The sequence below is a fragment of the Pelophylax lessonae genome (genome assembly GCF_965119305.1).
Source record: "Pelophylax lessonae genome assembly, chromosome: 8".
In the NCBI taxonomy this organism is placed as follows: Eukaryota; Metazoa; Chordata; class Amphibia; order Anura; family Ranidae; genus Pelophylax; species Pelophylax lessonae.
This window is the reverse complement of record NC_138775.1, coordinates 286,804,505-286,828,806: the sequence shown is the minus strand read 5'-3', so window position 1 is coordinate 286,828,806 and position 24,302 is coordinate 286,804,505. Positions and strand designations below refer to the sequence as shown.

The 24,302-nt window shown below is 45.2% G+C and overlaps 1 protein-coding gene across 1 annotated transcript in view; it reads left to right on the top strand.

The window, feature by feature from the left end:
* PRKAA2 (protein kinase AMP-activated catalytic subunit alpha 2) overlaps nucleotides 1-24,302 on the top strand; it is a 71,974-nt gene that overhangs the window by 5,580 nt on the left and 42,092 nt on the right. The window contains exon 2 of the mRNA XM_082264819.1: nucleotides 11,393-11,534. Within this exon, the coding sequence (XP_082120945.1) occupies nucleotides 11,393-11,534 (142 nt within the window). The remainder of the gene's footprint in view (nucleotides 1-11,392; nucleotides 11,535-24,302) is intronic.

The following is a 24,302-nucleotide window of genomic DNA, read 5'->3' as shown; positions in this document are numbered from 1 at the left end:
AAAGGGCCTCCTACATGAAAAGGGCCACCTATGTAAAAATGGTCACCTACAAGAAAAGGGCCACCTACATGGGAAGAACCACCTAAGAAAAAATGGTCACCTATATGAAAAGGGCCACCTAAGTAAAAATGGTCACCTACAGGCAAAGAACCACCAAAGTAAAAATGATCACCTACAGCACAGGTGTCAAACACAAGGCCCGCGGGCCAAATCTGGCCCTCCAGGCCATTTTATGTGGCCCTCACACCTCTCTTGTAGCTTCAGGAGAGCTCCAGTCCTCCTCTAGACCTTATACTTTCTGCTTTCCAGCAATGCCTCCAGCTTCTTCCCAGCAGCACCACAAGGTAAGAGAGGTGCACTGTGATGTAAGGAAGGGTGGGGGGGCTCTTGACATCTTATGTAAGGGTAGGGGATGCTGTTGACATCTAGTCTTACAGATACAACCGGCCATTTTGAGGGCAATCATAATGCTGATGCGGGCCCGCGATTAAATTGAGTTTGACACCTCTGACCTACAGGAAAACGATCACCTGAGTAAAAATTTTAACCAATATGAAAAGCACCGCCTAAGTAAAAATGGTCACCTACAGGAAAAGGACCGCCTAAGTAAAAATGGTCACCTACATGAAAAGGGCCACCTAAGTAAAAATGATCACCTACAGGAAAAGGGCCACCTAAGAAAAAATGGTCACCTACATGAAAAGGGCCATCTACATGGGAAGAACCACCTAAGAAAAAATGGTCACCTATACGAAAAGGGCCACCTAAGTAAAAATGGTCACCTACAGTGGGTACGGAAAGTATTCAGACCCCCTTAAATGTTTCACTCTTTGTTATATTGCAGCCATTTGCTAAAATCATTTAGGTTCATTCTTCTTCCTCATGAATGTACACATAGCACCCCATACTGACAGAAAAACACAGAATTGTTGTCATTGTTGCAGATTTATTAAAAAAGAAAAACTGAAATATCACATGGTCCTAAGTATTCAGACCCTTTGCTCAGTATTTAGTAGAAGCCCCCTTTTGATCTAATACAGCCAGGAGTCTTTTTGGGAAAGATGCAACAAGTCTTTCACACCTGGATTTGGGGATCCTCTGCCATTCCTCCTTGCAGATCCTCTCCAGTTCTGTCAGGTTGGATGGTAAACGTTGGTGGACAGCCATTTTTAGGTCTCTCCAGAGATGCTCAATTGGGTTTAAGTCAGGGCTCTGGCTGGGCCATTCAAGAACAGCCACGGAGTTGTTGTGAAGCCACTCCTTCGTTATTTTAGCTGTGTGCTTAGGGTCATTGTCTTGTTGGAAGGTAAACCTTCGGCCCAGTCTGAGGTCCAGAGCACTCTGGAGAAGGTTTTTGTCCAGGATATCCCTGTACTTGGCCGCATTCATCTTTCCCTCGATTGCAACCAGTCGTCCTGTCCCTGCAGCTGAAAAACACCCCCACAGCATGATGCTGCCACCACCATGCTTCACTGTTGGGACTGTATTGGACAGGTGATGAGCAGTGCCTGGTTTTCTCCACACATACCGCTTAGAATTAAGGCCAAAAAGTTCTATTTTGGTCTCATCAGACCAGAGAATCTTATTTCTCAACATCTTGGAGTCCTTCAGGTGTTTTTTAGCAAACTCCATGCGGGCTTTCATGTGTCTTACACTGAGGAGAGGCTTCCGTCGGGCCACTCTGCCATAAAGCCCCGAATGGCGGAGGGCTGTAGTGATGGTTGACTTTCTACAACTTTCTCCCATCTCCTGACTGCATCTCTGGAGCTCAGCCACAGTGATCTTTGGGTTCTTCTTTACCTCTCTCACCAAGGCTCTTCTCCCCCGATAGCTCAGTTTGGCCGGACGGCCAGCTCTAGGAAGGGTTCTGGTCGTCCCAAACGTCTTCCATTTGAGGATTATGGAGGCCACTGTGCTCTTAGGAACCTTAAGTGCAGCAGAAATCTTTTTGTAACCTTGGCCAGATCTGTGCCTTGCCACAATTCTGTCTCTGAGCTCTTCAGGCAGTTCCTTTGACCTCATGATTCTCATTTGCTCTGACATGCATTGTGATCTGGAAGGTCTTATATAGACAGGTGTGTGGCTTTCCTAATCAAGTCCAATCAGTATAATCAAACACAGCTGGACTCAAATAAAGGTGTAGAACCATCTCAAGGATGATCAGAAGAAATGGAAAGCACCTGAGTTAAATATATGAGTGTCACAGCAAAGGGTCTGAATACTTAGGACCATGTGATATTTCAGTTTTTCTTTTTTAATAAATCTGCAACAATGTCAACAATTCTGTGTTTTTCTGTCAGTATGGGGTGCTATGTGTACATTCATGAGGAAGAAGAATGAACTTAAATGATTTTAGCAAATGGCTGCAATATAACAAAGAGTGAAGAATTTAAGGGGGTCTGAATACTTTCCGTACCCACTGTACATGAAAAGGGCCACCTAAGTAAAAATGATCACCTACAGGAAAAGGGCCACCTAAGTAAAAATGGTCACCTACATGAAAAGGGCCACCTAAGTAAAAATGATCACCTACAGGAAAAGGGCCACCTAAGAAAAAATGGTCACCTACATGAAAAGGGCCATCTACATGGGAAGAACCACCTAAGAAAAAATGGTCACCTATACGAAAAGGGCCACCTAAGTAAAAATGATCACCTACAGGAAAAGGGCCACCTAAGTAAAAATTGTTATCTACAGGAAAAGGGCCATCTAAGTAAAAATGGCCCACCTACAGAAAAAGGCTAGCCTAAGTAAAAATGGTCACCTACATAAAAAGGACCTCCAAAGTAAAAATGGTCACCTACATGAAAAGGGCCACCTACGTAAAATGTTCACCTATGGTAAAAGGGCCATCTAAGTAAAAATGATCACCTACAGGAAAAGGACCTCCAAAGTAAAAATAGTCATCTACATGAATATGGTCACCTACATGAGAAAGGACCACCTAAGTAAATATGGTCACCTACACGAGAAAGGACCACCTAAGTAAATATGGTCACCTACAGGAAAAGGGCCAACTAAGTAAAATTAGAAATTGTCACCTACAGGAAAAGGACCTCTTACATATGTGCCGGGAGCCAATCAGACACAAAATAATATTATGTGTGCCGTGTAATCCCGCACTCAGCATTAGTGTTTTATACGGAAGAAAAGCTCCATTATAGAAGTATATTTGGACGGAGACCTCACCTTCCCGTAGATTCTACAAGAACCTTCTGGGTGTGGTGGTGTCCCCAGCACCGTATTATCAGGGGCGGCTTTTATTAGCTGTGTACTCTGCAATCACTGAACTGTAATGGAATTTTAGAAATGGAATGCAGAATTGAAAAAAAAACAAAAAGTCTTTAGTAGGTTTTGTTTGGCTGGAGGTTTCTGCCCGCGTTCTCCACCAGATGAGAGAGGAATTTTCGGGCCAAATCTGACTTCTTTGCCGAAGCAGAGCGTCTCGTTTTATTATGAAGCTTATCTCTCCAATGTATTGTGTGTTGATAGATCTGTGAGATATCACATTGCGGTCATTCCAGTTTCCCAGTCCAGTCGGTGGCGATGAGATGTGACTCGGTGGAACCGTCTTTGTCCGGTTTGGACAACATATAGAATGAGAAGACGGGTGTAGAAGTGTCTGGGCTGGGTGTAGAGACATCTGCATGGTCTGGAAGCACGGTGATAGGAACATAGAAGACCGATCGATCGAGTCTGCCCTGTTTTTGACCAATCAGAATTTCTCTCTCATTCTCTGAAGGACAGAAGAAGTCTTCATACTGACCTCTGACCTTCCCTTCAGTCTTCTGTACTAAAATGTCTTACTCTGATTTCACTGCACACTGTGAACTTCTCACAACGTGCATGAGAAGCTTCGGGGAGTCAGGTGGAGCCCGCCTCATTTCTTGGCTGGGGGGACATCCATCATCATCTAGTGCTTTCCTCCCCAGCCGGACTGTCCCTTGCCGGTGTTCTATCAGATTTCCCTACCCCATCAGATTTCCGGGACATCCATCATCATCTAGTGCTTTCCTCCCCAGCCGGACTGTCCCTTGCCGGTGTTCTATCAGATTTCCCTACCCCATCAGATTTCCCTACCTACGTCATTTGCGGTGGGGGTTTGTCATGCACCAGCTGTAACCGTGTCACACGTCCTACTGGGCATGCGCGCAATAGGTAGAGAACTTTGATAACATCGTAAGGGGTGAGGCATAAGTTCTACTGCGCATGAGTGGGTGCATGCGCACCAACGGATCGGGCAGCGGCATCTCTGATAGCAAGCATCCATCCGATCTCCATGGCATACACTGCGCCGAGCTGACAATGGGACAATCCTATTCCCTACCCACACGCCCACTGTCTCATTGTCGGGTCGGTGCAGTGTGGGGCATTGAGCAGTGCTGTATTTTGGCCTAGGCCAACAAGGCCCAGGCCTAGGGTGGCACTTTGCAGGGGGGCAGCAAAATAGCCACCCCCGCCTCCATCTGAGACTCCATTAGCCACTGGTTTCTAGATCTGCCTGGTGTCTAGCAATCAGTGATGTCACACCTTCTCCTACCCCCATCTCTCTCTCTCCCACCACCCCCCTCTCCCTCTTCCTCCCCCATCTCCACTCTCTCTCTCTCTCTCTCTCTCTCTTTCTCTCACCTCTCCCTCTCTATTCCCCCTCTCTCGCTCTTCCACTCCCTTTCTCTCTCAACCCCCGGTCCTTCTCTCTGACCCCTCCTCTCTCTCCCTCATCCCCTCCTCTTTCGCTCTCATCCCCCTCCTCTCTCTCTCACCCCCTCTCTCTCATCCCCCCTCTCTCTCCCCCAACACCCTCTCTCTCTCTCTCTCTCTCTCTCCCCTCACACCTCCCTCTCTCTCTCTCCCCATCACCCCCTCTCTCTCTCCCCATCACCCTCTCTCTCTCTCCCCAACACCCCCTCTGTCTCTCCCCATCACCCCCTCTCTCTCTCCCCATCACCCCTTCTCTCTCTCCCCTAACACCCCCTCTGTCTCCCCATCACCCCCTCTCTCTCTCCCCATCACCCCCTCTCTCTCTCCCCATCACCCCTTCTCTCTCTCCCCCATCACCCCCTCTCTCTCTCCCCATCACCCCCTCTCTTTCTCCCCATCACCCCTTCTCTCTCTCCCCCATCACCCCCTCTCTCTCCCCATCACCCCTTCTCTCTCTCCCCCAACACCCCCTCTCTCTCCCCAACACCCCCTCTCTCTCCCCAACACCCCCTCTGTCTCCCCATCACCCCCTCTCTCTCTCCCCCATCACCCCCTCTCTCTCTCCCCCATCACCCCTTCTCTCTCTCCCCCAACACCCCCTCTCTCTCCCCAACACCCCCTCTGTCTCCCCATCACCCCCTCTCTCTCTCCCCATCACCCCCTCTCTTTCTCCCCATCACCCCTTCTCTCTCTCCCCCATCACCCCCTCTCTCTCCCCATCACCCCCTCTCTCTCTCCCCCAACACCCTCTCTCTCTCTCCCCATCACCCCCTCTCTCTCTCCCCCCAACACCCTCTCTCTCTCTCATACCCCAACAACCCCCTCTCTCTCTCTCCCCAACGCCCTCTCTCTCTCTCTCATACCCCTCACCCTCCCTTACCCACCCCCCTCTCTACCACCATCTCTCACCCCCCCCCCCCCGCCCTCTCGTGAGATCTCAGGGGTTCTTACTGGGACTTGTAGTCCTTCAATTTTGGAGGGAGTCACATCCGTTAAACAGGAAGGGGTGGGGCAAATTTACATAGGAGGGGAAGGGGGGGGGCGACCAATTTTAGTCTTGCCTAGGGCAGCTCAAAACCAAAATACACCACTGACATGGAGATCGGATTGCCGGCTCGGCGCAGTGTCAGGTCAGCGCAGTGTGGGCCATGGAGATTGGATGGATGTTTGTTATCAGAGATCCCGCTGCCCGACCCGTTGGTGCGCATGCACACTAGCTCTTTTGCCTGACCCTTTACAATGTTATCAAAATGCCCTACCTATTCTGCGCATGCGCAGTAGGACGTGGTGACGCGGCTACCGCTGATTCATGACGAAGCCCCAGCTGATCCACAACCGGAAATGATGGAGGTATGGAATTCTGATAGGGTATGATATTCTGACAGAACACCGTTTCATTCATTGGAGTTCAGGTCTCTCAATCATAGAGGCTCAGTATCACAGGTGGGTGTTATCTATGCAAAGGAACACCCACTGCTGCAGGCTGACATTTTGGGAGGAGTTATGCAAATATCAAAAGGCCTTGATGGGTGGCATCAAGGCATTTTGATATTTCATAACTCCTCCCAAAAATCAGCCCACTGCTTGTTGGCTGAGGGCTCTTGGGAGGAGAACTGAGGCAGGGTGCTGTGATCTTTTCAGGAAGCCATGTACGGCACACCTCTGGCCCCTCCCACCCGCCATGATCTGCCCGCATTGCATAGAGAAGCACAGAGAATCAGTGATGACATCATTGGGGTGAAAAAATGGTTTATACTGAAAATGGAAAGGATTTATTTAAAAATATCCTTAGCTTGTTGAGGGCGAGGGGAGGGGGGGGGGGGGCTAAGGAAAGCAAAATATACATTGGCCGGCCACTTTATTAGGTACACCTGTTCAGTTGCTTGGTAACACAAATTGCTAATCAGCCAATCACATGGCAGCAACTCAATGCATTTAGGCATCTAGACGCGGTGAAGACGACTTGCTGAAGTTCAAACCGAGCATCAGAATGGGGAAGAAAGGGGATTTAAGTGACTTTAAACATGGCATGATTGTTGGCACCAGACAGACTGGTCTGAGTATTTCAAAAACTGCTGATCTACTGGGATTTCACACACAACCATCTCTCGGGTTTACAGAGAATGGTGGGAAAAAGAGAAAATATCCAGTGAGCGGCTGTTGTATGGAGGAAAATGCCTTGTTGAGGTCAGAGGAGAATGGGCAGACTGGTTCCAGATGATAGAAAGGCAACAGTAACCCAAATAACCACTCGTTACATCCAAGGTATGCAGAATACCATCTCTGTACGTACAACACATCCAATCTTGAAGCAGATGGGCTACAGCAGCAGAAGAAAAAAAAAATGTTGCCTGGTCTGATGAGTCTCCATTTCAGCTGCGACATTCAGATGGTAGGGTCAGAATTTGGCGCATGGATCCATCCTGCCTTGTATCACCGGTTCAGGCTGGTGGTGTAATGGTGTGGGGGATATTTTCTTGGCTCATTTTGGACCCCTTAGTACCAATTGAGCATTGTTTAACAGCTTCTGGACCGGAAGGTTTCCCCCCCTAATGACCAGGCCATTTTTTGCGATTCGGCACTGCGTTATTTTAACAGACAATTGCGCGGTCGTGCGACACTGTACCTAAATAAATTTGACGTCCTTTTTTTCCCACAAATAGAGCTTTCTTTTGGTGGTATTTTATCACCTGTGCGATTTTTTTTTTTTTTTTTTTTTTTTTTTTGTGCTGTAAACAAAAAAAGAGCGACAATTCTGAAAAACAAAAACAATATTTTTTACTTTCTGCTATATAACATTCTCAATAAACAAAATTTTTTTTTTACTAGTAATGGCGGCGATCTGCGATTTTTAGCGGAACTGCGACATTGCGGCGGACAGATCGGACCCCTAACTGACATTTTTGACACTTTTGGGGGGGGACCACTGACATTACTACAGTAATCAGTGCTATACATATGCACTGTTACTGTACTAATGACACTGGCAGGGAAGGGGTTAACACCAGGGTCGATCAAAGGGGGTTAAATATGTCCCTAGGGGGTGTTTTCTAACTTTGGGGGGGGAATGAACTTATGGAATGGACACAGAGGCCTGTGTTCCTAAATAGGAGGATCCCTGTGTTCATTGCTGACAGAACAGAGGTCTGCCGTGTTTACAATGGCAGACCACCATTCTGTCTCCATAGGGAGCGATCACGGCCACCGACCCCACAGATCAGCTTCCCCTCTGGCGAATGGGCGCATGCGCGCCCCCACGAGCGCTCCTGAGATGGGACATACAGGTACATTGTTTCGCCGACCTGCTGCAGTATATGTACGGTGGGTGGTTGGCAAGCGGTTAAACGCCACGGCCTACCTGAGTATTGTTGCTGACCATGTCCATGACTTTATGACTTCAGTGTCCCCATCTTCTGATGGCTCCTTCCAGCAGGATAATGCACCATGTCACAAAGCTCCAATCATCTCACCACTGGTTTCTTCACCATGACAATGAGGTCACTGTCCTCCAATGGCCTCCACACTCACCAGATCAAGTCACTGTCTTCTAATGGCCTCCACACTCACCAGATCTGGTGACTGTACTCCAATGGACTCCACACTCACCAGATCTGGTCACTGTACTCCAATGGCCTCCACACTCACCAGATCAGGTCACTGTACTCCAATGGACTCCACACTCACCAGATGAGGTCACTGTACTCCAATGGCCTCCACCCTCACCAGATCCGGTCACTGTACTCCAATGGCCTAATGGCCTCCACACTCACCAGATCTGGTCACTATACTCCAATGGCCCCCACACTCACCAGATCCGGTCATTGTACTCCAATGGCCTCCACACTCACCAGATCCGGTCATTGTACTCCAATGGCCTCTACCCTCACTAGATCAGGTCACTGTACTCCAATGGCCTCCAAACTCACCAGATCTGGTCACTGTTCTCCAATGGCCTACACACTCACCAGATCCGGTCACTGTACTCCAATGGCCTCCACACTCACCAGAACAGGTCACTGTACTCCACACTCACCAGATCCGGTCACTGTACTCCAATGGCCTCCACACTCACCAGATCAGGTCACTGTACTCCAATGGCCTCCACACTCACCAGATCAGGTCACTGTACTCCAATGGCCTCCACACTCACCAGATCAAGTCACTGTACTCCAATGGCCTCCACACTCACCAGATCAGGTCACTGTACTCCAATGGCCTCAACACTCACTAGATCTCATCAAATAGAGCACCTTTGGTGGAACAGGAGATTGGCATCATGGATGTGCAGCCGACAAATCTGCAGCAACTGCGTGATGCCATCATGTCACTATGGAGCAAAATCTCTGAGGAATGTTTCCAACACCTTGTTGTATCTCTGCCACGAAGAATGAAGGCAAAAGTGGGTCCAACCCGGTACTAACAAGGTGTACCTAATAAAGTGGCCGGTGAGTGTAAGCAGCTTCGGGTTCAATGGGAAGCGATTCCGTGCTGCAGAACATCCCTATGTGACCTCTGTGTCCTGTAGTGATATACGGATCAGAGGAAGGAACCACGGTGGGGAGCATTTATTTAGAGTCTCCAAACACCCAATCAGATCATCAGAGAGAAGTGACATCACAGAGAGGCTCGGAATTGGGTTTTTGCTCCAGAAAATAATGACAGGTTCTCTTCTCTGCCCTCAGGAGGGGAGCCAGGTGTTCATTAGAAGTGACCCTCATATGAATGGTCTTAGTTTTCTCATTTGGATCTTTCAGTTTTCACAAAGTGGCGTCCGCCGTTCCCCACCGCCGGCGACACCCAGCCCAATCCACCTGTATGTTTTACAGCGCTGGGAATTATAATAAGTTCCTTCAGGGCTCCGCTAATGATGTTTGGAATGTCTCGAGGAATTGGCAGCCGCTGGGAGACTCACACCTCGCCGATCGTGTTATTTCATATTTACAAAACATTAGTGACACCATGTTCGGAAATTGCTGTTCTGAATGGCAGCACCGCCTTTCATGGTACACTTAATGTAACAGATAGATGGATGGATGGATAAATGGATAGATCAGGGGTCTCAACTTTCTAAAGAAAGGGACAGTTTTTCAGACTTTAGGGGGGGAAGACTGTGGTCAGTGGGAGAAATAGTTCCCCATCATTGGTGTCAGTGGGAGGAATAGTGCCCCATCATTGGTATCAGTGGGAGGAATAGTGCCCCATCTTTGGTGTCAGTGGGAGGAATAGTGCCCCATCATTGGTGTCAGTGGGATGAATAGTGCCCCATCATTGGTGTCAGTGGGATGAATAGTGCCCCATCATTGGTGTCAGTGGGAGGAATAGTGCCCCATCATTGGTGTCAGTGGGATGAATAGTGCCCCATCATTGGTGTCAGTGGGAGGAATAGTGCCCCATCATTGATGTCAGTGGGAGGAATAGTGCCCCATCATTGGTGTCATTGGGAGGAATAGTGCCCCATCATTGGTGTCAGTGGGATGAATAGTGCCCCATCATTGGTGTCAGTGGGAGGAATAGTGCCCCATCATTGGTATCAGTGGATGGAATAGTGCTCCATCATTGGTGTCAGTGGGATGAATAGTGCCCCATCATTGGTGTCAGTGGGAGGAATAGTGCCCCATCATTGGTGTCAGTGGGAGGAATAGTGCCCCATCATTGGTGTCAGTGGGATGAATAGTGCCCCATCATTGGTGTCAGTGTGAGGAATAGTGCCCCATCATTGGTGTCAGTGGGATGAATAGTGCCCCATCATTGGTGTCAGTGGGAGGAATAGTGCCCCATCATTGGTGTCAGTGGGAGGAATAGTGCCCCATCATTGGTATCAGTGGGAGGAATAGTGCCCCATCATTGGTGTCAGTGGGATGAATAGTGCCCCATCATTGGTGTCAGTGGGATGAATAGTGCCCCATCATTGGTGTCAGTGGGAGGAATAGTGCCCCATCATTGGTGTCAGTGGGAGGAATAGTGCCCCATCATTGGTGTCAGTGGGATGAATAGTGCCCCATCATTGGTGTCAGTGGGATGAATAGTGCCCCATCATTGGTGTCAGTGGGAGGAATAGTGCCCCATCATTGGTGTCAGTGGGATGAATAGTGCCCCATCATTGGTGTCAGTGGGAGGAATAGTGCCCCATCATTGGTGTCAGTGGGATGAATAGTGCCCCATCATTGGTGTCAGTGTGAGGAATAGTGCCCCATCATTGGTGTCAGTGGGATGAATAGTGCCCCATCATTGGTGTCAGTGGGAGGAATAGTGCCCCATCATTGGTGTCAGTGGGAGGAATAGTGCCCCATCATTGGTGTCAGTGGGATGAATAGTGCCCCATCATTGGTGTCAGTGTGAGGAATAGTGCCCCATCATTGGTGTCAGTGGGATGAATAGTGCCCCATCATTGGTGTCAGTGGGAGGAATAGTGCCCCATCATTGGTGTCATTGGGAGGAATAGTGCCCCATCATTGGTGTCAGTGGGATGAATAGTGCCCCATCATTGGTGTCAGTGGGAGGAATAGTGCCCCATCATTGGTGTCAGTGGGAGGAATAGTGCCCCATCATTGGTGTCAGTGGGAGGAATAGTGTCCAGGGGCCAGATAGATTGATAGATAGGAAAAGGATAAATATGGATTTATAAGATGGATAACTCTATGAATAGAACAGACAAGTGGTGGCTCTAAAAGTCTCTTCTCTCTCCTTCCAGTGGGGGAACACCAGCTGACCGGACATAAGGTGGCTGTGAAGATCTTAAACAGACAGAAAATTCGTAATTTGGATGTGGTCGGTAAAATTAAGCGGGAAATCCAGAACCTCAAGTTATTCCGGCACCCTCACATCATCAAACTGTACGTATCCCCCGCACACATCGTTCTATGACTCTATAAGATAATTGGTTTGTTACCCAGATATCATCTTATCTCTGAAATGCAACAATGTATCTGTAATTCCTCTTTCCATACAGTGCCAATGATACGTCCCCTAGGCCCTCGGGGGTGGGCATTGTTGCCTGTACAGTAGTATTATGTTTAAATCTCCTATCTGCTTTAAATCTCAAATCTACTCTAAGCCAATTAAAGAGTATCACTAAAAAAAAAAAAAAAAAAATGTAAGTGTGGTCGGTATCACCATGAGTGATAAGCATCCATCCCTAAATGTATATACAAAAAGGAGAACATTGGTCACGGGACTTTAACCTCTTCCCATCCATGCTATAGCCGAAAGATGGCTACAGCGCAGACCTTTATTGCCGGGAGGGCGTCCATGTACAGTGCCTTGCGAAAGTATTCAGCCCCCTTGAATTTTGCGACCTTTTGCCACATTTCAGGCTTCAAACATAAAGATATAAAACTGTAATTTTTGTGAAGAATCAACAAGTGGGACACAATCATGAAGTGGAACAAAATTTATTGGATATTTCAAACTTTTTTAACAAGTAAAAAAAACTGAAAAATTGGGCGTGCAAAATTATTCAGCCCCCTTAAGTTAATACTTTGTAGCCACCTTTTGCTGCGATTACAGCTGTAAGTCGCTTGGGGTATGTCTCTATCAGTTTTGCACATCGAGAGACTGAAATTTTTGCCCATTCCTCCTTGCAAAACAGCTCGAGCTCAGTGAGGTTGGATGGAGAGCTTTTGTGAACGGCAGTTTTCAGTTCTTTCCACAGATTCTCAATTGGATTCAGGTCTGGACTTTGACTTGGCCATTCTAACACCTGGATATGTTTATTTGTGAACCATTCCATTGTAGATTTTGCTTTATGTTTTGGATCATTGTCTTGTTGGAAGACAAATCTCCGTCCCAGTCTCAGGTCTTTTGCAGACTCCATCAGGTTTTCTTCCAGAATGGTCCTGTATTTGGCTCCATCCATCTTCCCATCAATTTTAACCATCTTCCCTGTCCCTGCTGAAGAAAAGCAGGCCCAAACCATGATGCTGCCGCCACCATGTTTGACAGTGGGGATGGTGTGTTCAGGGTGATGAGCGGTGTTGCTTTTACGCCAAACATAACGTTTTGCATTGTTGCCAAAAAGTTTGATTTTGGTTTCATCTGACCAGAGCACCTTCTTCCACATGTTTGGTGTCTCCCAGGTGGCTTGTGGCAAACTTTAAACGACACTTTTTATGGATATCTTTAAGAAATTGCTTTCTTCTTGCCACTCTTCCATAAAGGGCAGATTTGTGCAGTATACGACTGATTGTTGTCCTATGGACAGAGTCTCCCACCTCAGCTGTAGATCTCTGCAGTTCATCCAGAGTGATCATGGGCCTCTTGGCTGCATCTCTGATCAGTCTTCTCCTTGTATGAGCTGAAAGTTTAGAGGGACGGCCAGGTCTTCGTAGATTTGCAGTGGTCTGATACTCCTTCCAATTCAATATTATCGCTTGCACAGTCCTCCTTGGGATGTTTAAAACTTGGGAAATCTTTTTATATCCAAATCCGGCTTTAAACTTCTCCACAACAGTATCTCGGACCTGCCTGGTGTGTTCCTTGTTCTTCATGATGCTCTCTGCGCTTTAAACGGACCTCTGAGACTATCACAGTGCAGGTGCATTTATACGGAGACTTGATTACACACAGGTGGATTCTATTTATCATCATTAGTCATTTAGGTCAACATTGGATCATTCAGAGATCCTCACTGAACTTCTGGAGAGAGTTTGCTGCACTGAAAGTAAAGGGGCTGAATAATTTTGCACGCTCAATTTTTCAGTTTTTTATTTGTTAAAAAAGTTTGAAATATCCAATAAATTTAGTTCCACTTCATGATTGTGTCCCACTTGTTGTTGATTCTTCACAAAAAATTACAGTTTTATATCTTTATGTTTGAAGCCTGAAATGTGGCAAAAGGTCGCAAAGTTCAAGGGGGTGAATACTTTCGCAAGGCACTGTACATCCTCCCGTGCATGAGCTGCCTGTACGCTCCCTGCGGAGCGAGCGCGGCTCAGTCTGTGATCAGCGAGTCCATGAGACTCAGCTGATCACAGATCTCAGTAAAGGGCCGGTCCCGGCCCCTTACCATGTGATCAGCTGTCAGCTAATGACAGCTGATCACGTGATGTAAACAGCAGCCGGAGATCAGCTCTAGAAGCCGATTGCCGGCTGCTGTCAGAGGGACATCAGTTCCGAAGAGGAGAGAAGCATCTGTGCCCCAGTGCCACCTGCCAGTGCCCACCAGTGCCACCTATTAGTGCCACCTATCAGTGCCCTATCATCAGTGTCACCTACCAGTGCCTATCATTGCCCATCAGTGCCACCTATTAGTGCCCAACAGCGCCTTTGAGTCCCACCTATCAGTGCCCACCAGTGCCCCCTTATCAGTGCCTCTTTATCAGTGCCCATCAGTGCAGCCTATCAGTGCCTTCTCATCAGCGCACATCAATAAAGGAGAAAAATGACCTGTTTGCAAAATTTTAAAAACAAACTATAAAAACGGTTTTGTTTTGTTTTTTATTCAAAATGTTTGGTCTTTGCTTGTTTGTTCAGCAAAAAATTAAAACACCAGAGGTGATTAAATACCACCAAAAGAAAGCTCTGTTTGTTTGAAAAAAATGAGAAAAATGTAATTTGGGTACAATGTTGCATGACCGCGCAATTGTCATTCAAAGTGCGACAGTGCTGAAAGCTGAGAATTAACCTGGGCAGGAAGGGGGGTTAAGTGCCCGGTAGGCAAGTGGTTAAATGAGGCAAATCACTTCCAATCATAATATTATACAGGATTACAAATTTCTTGCACAATAGCAGAATTCATGTTGACAATTTAATAGACATTATAAAATATCAACAAAAAGAAATTATACTGAGGTGGTCCATAAAAAGTCATAATACACATAATAAATGCATAAAAATTGTTAATATTTGTATATATGATATTTTTAGATGGAGATATAATATTTTAGCAAATAGAAATACATGAGTGTAAAATTCCTAGCGATCCACAAATTTCATCACATGTTTTTGCTGTTTCATGCTGGTGGACACGGTGAACCCTCCTCCATATTATGGATCTTTATATATATTATTGCTGACTTATCCACTTGTGGACCGGAAGATTTCCCCCCTTAATGACCAGGCCATATTTTGCGATTCGGCACTGCGTTACTTTAACGGACAATTGCGCGGACGTGCGACGCTGTACCCAAATAAAATTGATGTCCTTTTTCCCCCACAAATAGAGCTTTCTTTTGGTGGTATTTGATCACCTGTGCGATTTTTATTTTTTTATTTTTTGCGTTATAAACAAAAAAAAGAGCAACCATTCTGAAAAAAAAAAAATATTTTTCACTTTCTGCTATATAACATTCTCAAAAAAAAAATTTAAAAAAATCTAAATTTTTTAACATTTTAGGCCAATTTGTTTTCTGCTACATATTCTTAGTAAAAAGAAAAAATTGCAATAAGCGTATATTGATTGGTTTGCGCAAAAGTTATCGCGTCTACAAACTAGGGGAAACATTTATGTCATTTTTATTGTTTTTTTTTTTTACTAGCAATGGCGGCAATCTGCGATTTTTAGCGGGACTGAGACATTGAAGCAGACAGATCGGACTCCTAACTGACATTTTTGACACTTTTGGGGGGACCAGTGACATTACTACAGTAATCAGTGCTAAAAATATGCACTGCTACTGTAATAATGACACTGGCAGGGAAGGGGTTGACACTGTGGGTGATAGATGTGAGCCTAGGGGAGTGATTCTAACTGTGGGGGGAGTTGCTTGTGAAATGATCATAAAGACCTGTGTTCCTATATAGAAGGATCACAGGCGCTCTGTGATCATTTTAGAGAGAAGAACGGTCGTGTTTACAACAGCTGCCCGTCCTTCTCTCTCATTGGGGAGCGATAGCGGGTGTCAGGTAGCAGTCGGAGCCGCCTGCCCTGTGCATTAGCGTCCCTGCTGCTGAGTGGGGGCGGGAGCGCGCCGCCGCTGGCACGCGCTCGCCCCCTAGGTGCAGGCGGGCGACCGACGTAGGTCTACGTCGGTTCGCGCAGGAGAGTTGCACTGCCGCAGTAAATAGGCGGCGGGCAGGCGGGAACCGGTTATTGTGGCATCACCTATACACATAAGCTATGGATTCACCTCATTATGGAACCTTGGTCCGCCTTCCAATTGTCCTCACGGTCTGTTTGGGTCACGTAGCCACAGCCCCCCCGGGGCAGACACTCCCTGGTACCCCCCCACTCACAGAGCTGATTTTTTTTTTTCTCTCCCCCCTTCTTTTGAGATGACAAATCTTACATCTACTCCTGAGGATGTGGACCTTGATCCACAAAACGCGTAGAGTTATAGGATGCCAAAGAAATTTGTGGATTGCTAGGAATTTTGTACTCATGTATTTCCATTTGCTAAAATTACCGTATATACTCGAGTATAAGCCGAGGCACCTAATTTTACCACAAAAAAGTGGGAAAACTTATTGACTCGACTATAGGCCTAGGCTGGGAAATGCAGCAGCTACTGGACCCAACTGGACCACCACGAGAACCAAAACAGGGGCTGCGGGCATGGTGCAGGAGATGCAGGGCTGTGGGCATGGTACAGGAGATGGTACAGGAGATGGCATAAGCATGGCACAGGAGATGGTACAGGCATTGCACAGGAGATGGTACAGGCATTGCACAGGAGATGGTACAGGCATGGTACAGGAGATGGCACAGGAGATGGTACAAGCATGGCACAGGAGAGGGTACAGGCATGGCACAGGTGATGGTTTGGGCATGGCACAGTAGATGGTTCAGGCATGGCACAGGAGATGGTTCAGGCATGGCACAGGTGATGGTTCGGGCATGGCACAGGTGATGGTTCGGGCATGGCACAGGTGATGGTACGGGCATGGCACAGGAGATGGCACAGGCATGGCACAAGAGATGGCACAGGCATGGCACAGGAGATGGTACAGGCATGGCACAGGCGATGGTACAGGCATGGCACAAGAGATGGCACAGTAGATGGTACAGGCATGGCACAGGAGATGGTACAGGCATGGCACAGGTGATGGTTCAGGCACGGCACAGGTGATGGTTCAGGCATTGCACAGGAGATGGTTCGGGCATGGCACAGGTGATGGTTCGGGCATGGCACAGGTGATGGTACGGGCATGGCACAGGTGATGGTACGGGCATGGCACAGGAGATGGTACAGGCATGACACAGGTGATGGTACAGGCACGGCACAGGAGATGGTACAGGCATGGCACAGGAGATGGTACAGGCATGGCACAGGTGATGGTACAGGAGATGGTGCAGGCATGGCACAGGTGATAGTACAGGCATGGCACAGATGGTACAGGAGATGCAGTGCTGCGGGCATGGTACAGGAGAATGTCCTGTACCATGCCCGCAGCACTGCATGAGGAAATGCAAGGGCTGCGGAGGAGTCTCACTTACCTGTCGGTGAGGCACCTTACATTTATAAATGGCGCCGCCCGGCGCCAACACGTCACCGCGCATGCGCCGCCGAATCTCAGGAAAGCCCGTACACGTACGACTATTCCCGGGCAGACGGCGCATGCGCGGTGACGTGTTGGCGCCGGGCGGCGCCTTTTTTAAAAGGTAAGTGAGACCGTGACTTGAGTATAAGCCGAGGGGGGCTTTTTCAGCATAAAAAAACATGCTGAAAAAGTCGGCTTACTCGAGTATATACGGTTTGTATCTCCATTGAAAAATATCATGTATATGAAAATTACCAATTTTTATGAATTTATTGTGTGTATTATGACTACTTTTAATGGAACAGCTGAATATAATTTATTTTTGTTGGTATTTTATTATGTCTATAAATTTGTCAACATGAATTCTGCTATTGTGCAATAAATTTATAATCATGTACAGTTGTGTTCAAAATAATAGCAGCCCAACATCACTAACCAGATCAATCTCTGCTTTTGGTATAAATTATACATCTATGTGGCAAATAATTTACTAGTACAGTGAGGGGGAAAAAAAGTATTTGACCCCCTGCTGATTTTGTACGTTTGCCAACTGACAAAAAAAATGATCAGTCTATAATTTTAATGGTCGGTTTATTCTACCAGTGAGAGACAGAATAACAACAAAAATATCCAGAAGAACGCATTTCCAAAAAAAGTTATAAATTCATTTGCATTTTGTTCAATCTTATTTTATTAAAAGATGAATAGAAAAAGAATGTACAACAGTATAAAAAGTTATGTACCAAGATATACAAAGATAAGGATCATAAGAAAATTAGCATAGTTACAACATTATGGCAATTTCGGACGTAAAAAAGAATAATAAAGACCTCCAAAGGTTTCCGCATTGAAATACATGTAATAGACCCCATAGGCCACCAAAAAAGCAAATGGACCCATTATATTGGAAAGGATATCGTGAGTTACGTCAATAACCTCCTTCTCACAGTAGGATATGATCTGTTACCCACTTGCCGACCGCCGCCCGACTATATACGGTGACGGTCAGCCCCTCCCAGGCAAAGTGACGTACCGGTACGTCACTAGCCTGGGAGCGAGCGAATAGGGGGCGAGCGCGCGCCGCCGGAGGCGCGCTTCCGCCCCCGCTCGTACCCGATGAAGCCGGCACGTGTGACCGGCGGACCCGATGTCCACCGGTCACTCGCGATCGTCGGGTAGAGAGGGAGAAAGGCAGGCGGCTAATGTAAACAAAGCCGCCTGTCATTCTTTCCTGTGTAAAAGCGCAGATCACTCGGCCCTGCTATGTAGGACCGTTGATCTTTGCTGTTACACATCAAGCCACATCCAATCACAGTTAGAAGCACGCCCCTAGGGACACACTTAACCCCTCCCTCTCCAATAAACTTAACCCCTTCACTGCCAGTGTAATTTTACAGTAACAGTGCATATTTATAGCACTGATTACTGCAGTAATGTCACTGGTAACCCCAAAATTGTCAAAAATGTCAGTCAAGGGTCCGATCTGTCCGCCGCACTGTCGCAGTCCCGCAAAAAAAATCACAGATCGCCGCCATTACTCGTTAAAAAAAAAAAATGACAAAAATCTTTCCCTTAGTTAGTAAACGCAATAACTTTTGCGCAAACCATCAAAATATGCTTATTGTGATTTTTTTTTTACCAAACACATGTAGCATAAAACAAATTGGCCAAAAATTTAAAAAAATTTTGATTTTTACATTTTTTTGGGGGGGAATTTCATATAAAAAAATTGGAAAAATATTGTTATTTTTGCAAAATTGTCGCTCTTTTTTTTGTTTTTAGCGCATGATCAAACAATCGCACAGGTGATCAAATACCACCAAAAGAAAGCTCTGTTTGTGGGAAAAAAAGGACGTCAAATTCGTTTGGGTACAGTGTCGCACTTGTCTGTTAAATTCACGCAGTGCCGAATCGCAAAATACCCCTTGGTCAGGAAGGGGGTAAAATCTTCCGGGGCTTAAGTGGATAAGGTCATTAGAGTTGTTATATACATGGGATTTTTGCCATAATTTGGTGTAAAGGTAGCTCAAAAAAGTTCAAGGCAGAAATATAAGGGGGAGAATATAAATGAGACAGAAGAGGTAATAAGGAAAGTGTTGTGAAGGTTGTACGCACTCCATCATGGCACAGGGGTACCAGTATCTGTTACGCCCTTGGCCCGGTGAAAGAAGTCTGCTAAAAAATCGGAACACGAACCAAGATGACCATGTGGTGGAGAATTGGTCCAGTTTCCCATTCTCCTGCGCCAACAGACATTCCAAGTCTCCAATCTTGTCCACCTCCACGGTCCAGAGAAGGCATATCCGATGTTTTCCAATGTCTAGATATTGCTACCCTTGTTGTGGCTAAGAAGTGTCACAGGATGTCTTTTTTGATGGATCAAAATGACCCCGGTATGATTGACAATAGGGCCATTTCTGGTGTGGGTTGAAGAGAGGTCAACATCAGCCTGCAGTACAGAGTAAAAATCGTCTCCCACAGTTTCCAAACTGAAGGGCAATCCCACCAAATATGGAGTGGTGTCCCTGTAACAGATGAACACCTCCAACAAACGTCTGATAGGGAAAGGTCTAACTAATTTGCATTTTAATGAGTGAAATAAGTATTTGACCCCTTCGCAATATACAGTATATCAGGGCTTGACAAATTTTCCTGAAATCTAGGAGCCAGCTAAAAAAGTTAGGAGCCAGTTTTTTTTTTTTCCAAGCTTTATTTCCATAAAAATAACATACTAAATTTACACATAAAGAGGACTAGAACCCCACTCTCCTCTATAGCGCAATCGGATGGAAACAGACTGTCTGTCTGTTTCCATCCAATGCCATCTGATCCGATCCAGGGGATGGATAGAAAATAGAACCACCATCCGTCTGTTTTTGGCAGACAGGATCAGATGGTGGCAGATTACCGCTCCATAGAGGAGACTGAAGGGTCCCATCAGGTCTGCCTGAAAAACTGACAGGCGGACCTGATCAGACAGCCCGTGTGAAAGGGGCCTTCGGCTGTGGGCATGGCGATGAGGAAAAAAAATAAATTATATTATTATATAATATATAATTTTTTTATAAAATAATTGAAATAAAAATAGAAAAATAAATGATTTTTTATTTATTTTTTTATAATTGAAAAAAGAAAAATAATTTTTTTTAATAATAATTAAAAAAAAAAAGAAAAATAATACTTTTTTTTTTAATAATTTAAAAAATAAATTAATAATAATAATAACCACACTCCCTGTCCACTTACCTTTTAAGCAAAGGTAAGTGGACAGGGAGATGAAGCCTGCAAAAACTTCCCTCTCATCTCCTCTTGGGGAAGGAGATGGACAGGCATTGAGGACAGGCAGGGGAAACAGCCATTAGTTACTGCTTGTCAAACTCCCGGCCACCACAAGAGGGCGCCAGTTCCCCGTTCTCTCACTGAAGAAGGCCCGAAAAGCCGCGGCCTAAATTTTCGGACGGCGCGGAAGCCGTGCACTCGGTGGTTGGGGTGGGCGCAAAAGGGACAGGACACCTCTTGCAGGGCACCCCAGGCGCCAGGTCGCTAATTCTAGTCGCCAATGCGACCTGGCGCCCAGGGTTTGTCGAGCCCTGATAGATAGATAGATAGATAGATAGATAGATAGATAGATAGATAGATAGATAGATAGATAGATAGATAGATAGATAGATAGATAGATAGATAGATAGATAGAAATGTTTGCTACTTTTCTAGCAAAAAATACTGATTTTAACTTGTAAGCAACGTATGTCAGAAAAAGGCTTAGGCTCCAAGGGGGTTAAGGAAAATAATCTATTTCTTCTTATTACGACTAACCTCTTATTAGTCTTAAGTTAAAGTAGAACTAACGCTACATTCACACGTCAGGAATGGAGCAAAATCACGCACTTTCCCAACATGCACTAACTGCATTGCCCTTAAACTAGAGGGGGTAAATTTCCCTAACACAGGGAACAGACAGCAATAAAAACATGCCAGGGTTTCTAATCCTTCTCCACTCTATCCAAAATACGAGAAAAAAAAAAAAAATTTGCCTTTAGTTATACTTTAACTGCCTTAGTCTAAATTAACTCCTTCCTCTTCTTTTTCCCTTAGCTGTTATTTATTATTATTTTTTTACCCGTAATATATTTTTTTGTTTTTAGTTGTTTGTTTTTTTTAGTGTGTCAAAAAAATAATGGGAAAAAAAAAAAAAAAAAATCTTTTGAATTTTCAAATATCTTTGCCAATAGGGCTAAAACGAAAAAATTTTAGTCAAAAGACTATGGCTAAATCAAAATTTGACGTAACAATGTACACTGTTTGCCGTGCTATGTACCAAAAACCTAATTTTAGTGTCCTTTTAAACAGGGCAAAATATAGAATTATAGAATAAAAAATAATATTTGTAAGACAATATTGTCCGAAGAAAGCCTAATTCCCCCCAAAGAAGGGGGGCATTTATTAAAACTGGAGTTTCCAGAATCTGGTGCCGCTGTGTACGGGAACCAATCCAATTTTATATTTTATTTTCAAAGGTTACCTGAATAAGCTGAAGATAGAAGCTGATTGGTTGCAATGCACAAAGGCTCCAGATTCTGGCAACTCCAATTTGGACGAATGCCCCTCATTGGTTTTTTTTTTGTGTGTGTGTGACAAATTAGGCTTTCTTCTGGCGATTTTGTCTTCCGAAAATGATTTTATTTTCTATGGAATATTTAAAAAAAAAAAATCAAATAAATAAATCAAACACCTTAAAAAAGTTATAAATGCCTTTGCTAGCTAGATACATTTCAGTTAAATCAAAACACAAAGTGCTGCAAAGTTTTTCAGGTAATTTTTGTTAGAAAGCAGCCACAACCTGAGTAGAAAAGACTGTCCCCTGCCAGCAGGACGCAGAGTAGGACCCTTTCTTTCTGTGTGGAAGCAGGGGTCTCTCTGCAGAGGTCTGACACACGCTCTAATGACTCAAACTTGTAGCTCAGCAATCACTAAAGCTCATGCTTGGTTCTTATTGGAAAGCTCAAGCCCTGACCCAGTAGTGGATGTGTGAGACCTGGCTTAATGAATGCAGAAAGTCACAGTCCATCCTCTATTAGGAGCTTATATTGGTGTCAGTGTGTATTTGTAATGACAGGTTCCCTTTTACCCCTCCATTGTCTGTATGTCCGGGGTTGGGATTGAGTCTCAGACTCCAGTAAGAATAGGAGCCTCCTGGAGAGTTTTCCATGTGTCCTTGTAGACCGGATACAATCTATTCCAGGATATCCGAGATTACATTTCACACGAGCCCCGTCTCTTCTTACACCACCTACTGCAGGAATAAATGTTTGTTCCTTAAAGAGATCCTGTCCCATGTGTCCGTACATTTATCATGTTGTGGAATAGATGAAATAATCCAATGAAATCCATTTTACTTTGTTGCTGAGTAATCAGCAGCCTTTTATTTAAAGGGGAGGTATAATTGTGTTAGGCAACTGTATTGTAATTTTACTTTTATAAAATCTAAAAATGTGTTTCTATATACACACACACACACACACACACACACACACACACATATATGTACAAGCTAGTCAGGGCGGCACACACCCATCAAAAAAATCAGTTTATAAATTTACAAGGTGTTGCAGATTGGACTTTTTCGTTTTTTCTGGACTGAAACTGAAAATTCAGGATGCATTTACCGGTAACCCCGAAACAACAGTAAAAAAAAAATATATATATATATATATACACACACACACACAGACACGCACAGTATATCACAAAAGTGAGTACACCCCTCACATTTTTGTAAACATTTTATTCTATCTTTTCATGTGACAACACTGAGAGCCGGTTCACACTGCCGCGACCACTAAAGTCGCCTCATAAGGGGCGACTTCTAGCGCGACTTCAGCGCGACTTCGGAGCGACTTGACGCGAGACGACTTTGTAGGACTTTGTATTTGGCCAATCAGAATATGATTTGTTGTTACCTAATTTCCCTTTCCTTTTTTTTTGCTGGCATTTATCGGGCATTTTTTGGGCGTCTTTGGAGGCAGGCATGTCTTTAGTGTCTGGGGGGTCTAAAAAGTGTACCTGTGAAGTTTCAGCTCTGTAGCATGTCCAGAACCATAAAAAGATTATCATTTTTCTTAGAACATTAATACGGCTTCTCTCCAACTTGCCTTTTTTCTTGCAGGCATTTATCGGGCATTTTTGGAGGCAGGCATGACTTTTTTTGGATTTAGTGTCTGGGGGGTCCAAAAAGTGTCCCTGTGAAGTTTCAGCTCTGTAGCATGTCCAGAACCCCAAAAAAATTAGCATTTTTCTTATAATTTTTATTAGAACATTAATACGGCTTCTCTCCACCTTGCATTTTTTCTTGCAGGCATTTATCGGGCATTTTTTTGGCGTCTCTGGAGGCAGGCATGACTTTTTTTGGATTAGTGTCTGGGGGGTCTAAAAAGTGTACCTGTGAAGTTTCAGCTCTGTAGCATGTCCAGAACCCACACTGAACCCACTGAACCCACACTGCTGTATTAATAATTATAAGAAAAATGCTTTTTTTTTTCTGGCTCTGGACATTCTACAGAGCTGAAACTTCACAGGGACACTTTTAAGACCAACCAGACACTAATCCAAAAAAAGTCATGCCTGCCTCCAGAGACGCCAAAAAAATGTCCGATAAATGCCTGCAAGAAAAAATGCAAGGTGGAGAGAAGCCGTATTAATGTTCTAATAAAAATTATAAGAAAAATGCTAATTTTTTTTGGGGTTCTGGACATGCTACAGAGCTGAAACTTCACAGGGACACTTTTTAGACACCCCAGACACTAAATCCAAAAAAAGTCATGCCTGCCTCCAAAAATGCCCGATAAATGCCTGCAAGAAAAAAGGCAAGTTGGAGAGAAGCCGTATTAATGTTCTAATAAAAATTATAAGAAAAATTATAATTTTTTGGGGGTTCTGGGCATGCTACAGAGATGAAAATTCACAGGGACACTTTTTTGACCCCCCAGACACTGTAGGAAAAATGCTCTTTTTTTCTTGTTCAGGACCATTTTTATGGAAAGTCTGATAACAAGTCGCTTCAATTAAGATAAGGAGGCGACTCCCATTGAAGTATATGGGACAAGTCGGATCACAGGTTGCCTCAAAGTAGTACAGAACCCTTTTCTGAAGTTGGAGCGACGTCAGTAGTGCCAATTAAGACGGCA